General features: G+C 33.2%; 1 protein-coding gene across 1 annotated transcript in view; it reads left to right on the top strand.

Moving 5' to 3' along the window:
• The window catches only part of LOC110037858 (protein FAR1-RELATED SEQUENCE 5-like), a 9,774-nt gene extending 3,827 nt beyond the window's left edge, over window positions 1-5,947 (top strand). The window contains exons 2-3 of the mRNA XM_020742586.1: window positions 4,030-4,479; window positions 5,801-5,947. Of these exons, the coding sequence (XP_020598245.1) occupies window positions 4,030-4,479; window positions 5,801-5,947 (597 nt within the window). The remainder of the gene's footprint in view (window positions 1-4,029; window positions 4,480-5,800) is intronic.
• The last annotated feature ends 458 nt before the right edge of the window (window positions 5,948-6,405 follow it).

The raw sequence follows: 6,405 nt of genomic DNA, 5'->3' as shown, positions 1-6,405 counted from the left end.
ATACATATATAGATACATATATATACATATATAGATACATATATAGATACATATATAGATACATATATAGATACATATATAGATACATATAGATATACATATATAGATACATATATAGATACATACATATAGATACATATATAGATACATATATAGATACATACATATAGATACATATATAGATACATATATAGATAGATACATATAGATACATATATAGATACATATAGATACATAGATCCATATAGATACATATGTATACATATGTATAGATGCATAGATGCATATAGATACATATGGATAGATGCATAGATGCATATAGATACATATGGATAGATGCATAGATGCATATAGCTACATATGGATAGATGCATAGATGCATATAGATACATATGGATAGATGCATAGATGCATATAGATACATATGGATAGATGCATAGATGCATATAGATACATATGGATAGATGCATAGATGCATATAGATACATATGCATAGATGCATAGATGCATATAGATACATATGCATAGATGCATAGATACCTATAGATACATATGCATAGATGCATAGATGCATATAGATACATATGCATAGATGCATAGATGCATATAGATACATATGCATAGATGCATAGATGCATATAGATACATATGCATAGATGCATAGATGCATATAGATACATATGCATAGATGCATAGATGCATATAGATACATATGCATAGATGCATAGATGCATATAGATAGTATATATATATATATATGTATATATAAATATATATATATATATATATATATATATATATGTATATTAAATTAAACAAACTTTTGAAATCGGGTGTCAGGATGTTCATTCCGGCGACCGACAATTTCTCAAATTCCCCTTCAATGACCGACATGTTTGTGTAAGCCTAACGAAAACCAAGCCACCCAGGGCTAACCTTAAGGCGTGATAATCTTATAGGAATTCTCTTTGAGCTTTCCCTTATTGGTTCCAATTTTCTAAGTGTTAGAGAAAAGAACTATACATGTTAAACTTAGGAAAGAATAAGAAAATGTTTAGAATTTCTAAAAAAGGGATTCATCACTAGTCCTCTGGGATAGTCAATAGGAAAGTTTTATGGCTAGACCTTAGGCTTCTAGAGAGGAAAAACTCAGGCCTCACCAATAACGAGTTCAATACCATGAGTAGTTTCTTATCTTTCTCCTTGTAAAGAGAATTAGTCTTGTTTAGGATTAATATTGTTTAAAACTTCTCTTATTTCATACTTGTGATGATTCATTATTTCATGCTTCATTTACATATTTATCTGGTCAATTGGTATGTTAAAATTTGTTGTGAATCCATAATAACCCGGGAGGGCTATGTATTCCTCAACTAGTAAAAATCACATTACATTATTGGTGAAGGACAAGTAGTCCATAATGCAGTGCAAATAGATAGAAGAATAAATTTTGAAGGGTGTAGAATTGGTGTTTCTAGGGTGGCAAGCTAGATTCTTTCCATTTTAGTCTAGAGTTTGAATCCGTGGGACCGATTACTCCTATAGAGAGAGTACAACGGGTAATCTGGAAGTGAAAAACTAGAACCTACCCAACATAACCTGAGAAAATTTGCAACCTTATTTTAGATTAACCAATGTTCTTTATGCACTTGTAAGAGGGTAAAAGATAGGTATGATCCTATTTGACACAAATCTACATTTTGACCTTTAAAATTTTAATTCCTATACTGATTATAAACTCATTGCAAGGAAGAAGATTCTTCATACAATTTGAAACACTTCTACACTTAGTTGTCTTTGAAACACTTCATATTTTTATTTTTATTTTTAAACTGCACTTATTGGTACTGATTACTTCTTTTTCCTAGGTAAGTATCTATTGTTTTAAGTGAGAATTTTATAAGTCATTATATAAAGTTATTGTTTCTCTGTGAGATCAATATTACGAAATTTTATAAGTCATTATATAAAGTTACTGCTTCTCCGTGAGATCAATATTACGGTTTTTTAAAAAAACTCAATATTACTTGCAACGATACGCATACTTGCGTATAACCCCTAGTGTGTAATTTATAAATCAATTTTAAATTTTATAACATATTCATTTTGCACACTAGTTGCCTAAAGAAATCGGGCCAAGTTTTTTTTTAAGAAAAAAATAACCGCGTAATTGTGGGTCTGGTCAATACCCCACATAAGCTGTGAAAAGATCCGCCTATGACCTTACAAGATTCGGAGATTCGGTTGAGACAACGAACTGAACCAAGCAGGCAAGCGATACACGAGCGCTGTAAGACTCGAGCCTAACGAAAAATGAATCATGACTCACTTAACGAAAAAAACCGATCGATCACGTTTGACTTAACGACCACATCACAATCAGCCGCTTTGGTCGGCCGTGCCAAAAGACATCAAGTAAGATCGTCATGCGGCCGGACACCAATATTGAAATTCAAATTTAATGCAAATATGATATAATATCTATACAATCAATTTGAACATTAATGACATTAAAAATAGATTCCATAATTGTTTTTTTTTTGTAACAGTACAAAACACACATTTATAAGTACGAGACAAAAATATGAATAAAAGAGGTCCTTTCCCTCAACTCCCCCTAAAAAAATTCCAAACTTATCCTACTCTCTTCCTTCTCTCGTTCACTCCGCTCTATCGGGGCATGTTCCAAAGGATAAATTAGGATCCAATAAAATGTAAACTAAAAAATTAAATCATAGAATCAAGAGTGAATTAATTTTAATAATAGCTATTTTCTAAAGAATCCACTTAAATCTGGGTGGGCATTAGTGTAGTAGTAAAATTTATCCGTTAGATATGTAAAATTTATGAAATTATTTTATTTTATTTAAAATTTAAGTATGCGCATAAATTATTTTTAATTATGAGATTATTTATATTTTTTATATTATAATAATAAAAATAAAATAAAGAGTTATTATCTTAAGATGTTATCTTTATTATCTCATATTCCAGACATTAATGCCCCTACTGTCATAATAATGCTCATTCTATATTTAAATCAATTAAACACAGATTAATCTACAAAACATTAATTAGTCAAACACATTAACCCCGCTCACCTCGTGAATTTTTATTTGGTACATGCACCGCATAAACGCCTGCATGCGGTACCGAATAAGAAACGACCACATGGAATCCGGCCCCACTGCTATTATTTATTTTAAAAACTCAATTTCTTGACGCCCAACCCGGCCCGAATTCCGCCCAAAAAAAAATGTCTTTTTTATCATTTTCAATTCCCGTCAGTTCATAAAAAGTGGCATTTTGTCTCCTTTAGGATTTAGGGATTCGGTATATTCTCATTTTGTTGCCTCGTATTCGATGGACCTGGTTCGATGGAAATAATTTTTGATGAAGAAATGTTGCTCAAATCTCAAATTACTTGAAAGAAACATAACAATGAGCTGGAATGTCAGAATATTTTTGAGAATAATCAGAATGAGCAGAGTTTAGATGCGGCAGAAGGACATTGACATGTACATTGAGGACTTCTTTGAATGCAGTTTTAGGTTTCAAGGAATAATTTTATTGTTAATGAAGTTTGCTCTATTTTTAGATGACGTGTAACGCTAAGTTTCGGTTGGGTGGGAAGTGGGAGATGACGTGTAACGCTAAGTTTCGATTGGGTGGGAAGTGGTGTTATTTAGGTAATATCACGGTGATACACTGATTGTTTTTGCAGTTGTTTTCCATTTCTGATTGTTCGTTATAATATTAGTTGGGGTTTGATGTTATTTTGGTAGTATCATAATGTAACGTTACTGTCGTGGGATTTGATGTTATTTTGGTAGTGTTGCAGTGTTATTTTGGTAGTATCACAATGTAACATTAGTTGGTTTTCTTTTATGAGGCTAGTAACATTTCTTAACGGCATTTATTCGGCATGTTATATTGGCATTGTCATGGTGCTATTGGGGTTATATTATGGTATTATTATCGTGTTATTTATGTATTGTAGCATTGTATTAATGATGTTTAAATTTACAGTCACCCGAGACAGAGAAATTACTTCATGCAGTGGTCCACAATGAGAATGAAGCCTATGAACAGTATTGTTTATATGCACACCATATTGGATTTACTGTGTGGAAGGAACACAGTGGTTTCTGGCCGAATTCAAAGAAGCTTAAGACAAAAAAATTTATTTGTGGTAAGGCTGGTTTCAAGAAAGAGTTGAAGGACACTATTACTACGAGGTTCAAAAGAGCGGACACAAGGACTGGTTGTCCAACCATGATCCGATACTTCGTTGATTTAGAGGGCAACTGGTCGGTAAAGAAATTCATAGAAAGTCACAACCATCCGTTGGCGGAGGACGGTGACAAGCATCTATTAGGTTCCAACAGAAAGATGTGTGACGTCAGTGTTGATATCCTCAGATCAATGACAAAATCAGGGATTAGAACCAGTGATGCATTCAGATTCCTCGCAACTGAGGTCAGAGGATTGTACAAAAAGGGATGCGTATAATTTCATACAAAGAGAGAGAAGAGTTCAAATTGAATTAGGGGATCCTAATTCTCTCATACAATTGTTTACTACTCGACAAGCGGAGGATCCAGTGTTTGCGAGGGACTTCCAAATTGATGAGGCGGGATGTTTGGTGAATTTTTTATGGTGCGACGGGATGTCCAGGATTGATTACAACTGTTTTGGGGATGTAATAATATTTGATACAAGTTATAGACTGAATAAATGCAATTTATGTTGTGCTCCGATTGTCGGTGTGAATCACCACTGGCAAAATATTTTTTTAGTGTCGATTTTTTGTCAAATGAAACAATTAAATCATTCAAGTGGTTATTCAATACTTTTATCCGTATAATGGATAACAAACATCCAATAACAATATTAACTGACCAAAACCAAGAAATTTCTAAAGCCATTGAAGAGTGTCTTCCGCAAACCAGACATAGATTAGACCAATGACATATTTACAAGAAGTTATCTTCAAAAGTCCATTGTGGCGTGGGTAGCAGGAGAGTCAATGATCTTGTTTATAAATGCTTGAGCAAATGTGACTCTGAAGAGGATTTTGAAGAAACTTGGGGTGAAATGATTAAGAAATGAAACCTAAACGAGAATGTTTGGTTGGATGAATTGTACAATATCAGGCAGAAGTGGTCAACTGCCTTCAACAAAGAAATTTTTGAAATGGGGATCCTATTAACGCAAAGAAATGAGTCCATGAATAAGATTTGTCATGATGTCTCCAAGGCAACAAGCAACATGACCAAATGTTTTTTGGGTCTTGAAAATGTCATCAAGAATTGAAGAAGAAATAAAAAGGAAGAAAAATTTAAATGTCAGCAGTCTGCAATTTCTCCCACTGTTAAAAGCAGTCCCACACTGAGACATGTTGCTACACTTTACATAAGTACATTTTCTACATGGGTTGTGTGGGCTTGCTGTGGAGTGCTCCACTACTATGGGTTCAGAATTTCATATCCAAACTCTCTATAATAAGGACAGAGCCAGACCCTGGATTATTAAATTGGACAAAGGTAACACTGATATTACTTGTAGTTGTAAAAAAATTAAAATGATGGGTTTATTATGTGCTCACGCTCTAAGGGTTCTTCAGCACAAAAATATTACAAAAATCTCTGATAAATATATATTACTTCGGTGGACTATTAATGCTAAAAGGGACATATATAACAGTTATGGTTATGCAAATCGCAAAGTGTCAAAAATATTGTCAAATTCTACAAGTGGACTCATCTATCTTAATCACATTCATAAATTTGCATACCAGATCGGCACCAGAACACGAGGCCATGAACTTGCCGAGAAGCTAGTGTTGGAGGCATTTAATAAACTTAAAATTGATGTTGAAGCCGTTATAAGTGGACGAGACCAGCCGAAAAAAGTCAAAATCAAAGAAGAAGAAGACACCCAGTAAAGAGCAAAATGTGAATGATCCCACGAAGATGCGACCAAAAGGAATATCCAATGCAAGGTTAAAAGGGTACTGGGAAAAAATCAAGAGATGAAAAAGTAAATGTTACCTATAATTAAGTTCTATTTTTTTTTATGAATGATTACTCGCTAACATGTAATATTGTATACAGGAAAGGAGAAAGATAATGTTTCAAGTCATGATAGCATTTCGGAATGCGATCCACATTTATTTTCAATGGAGGGTCACTTTAGTTAGGTTACAAAATCGATCCTTCTGAAATTTTGTCTACTCGATCTAGACTTTTTTCCTGACGTAGACTTCTTTCCTGACGTTTACTCATTAATAGTATCAATGTACAAGAATTTTCTCAAACACAACAAAGAGGGACATATACGAGCTTACTGATGGATATACATGATAATTTATAGACTACTTATTTAGAAGTTTTTATTGTTATA

Source organism: Phalaenopsis equestris, unplaced genomic scaffold (genome assembly GCF_001263595.1).
Source record: "Phalaenopsis equestris unplaced genomic scaffold, ASM126359v1 Scaffold225911, whole genome shotgun sequence".
NCBI lineage: Eukaryota > Viridiplantae > Streptophyta > Magnoliopsida > Asparagales > Orchidaceae > Phalaenopsis > Phalaenopsis equestris.
Note: the sequence above shows the minus strand (reverse complement) of the source record. Positions and strands in the feature narration are given on the sequence as shown.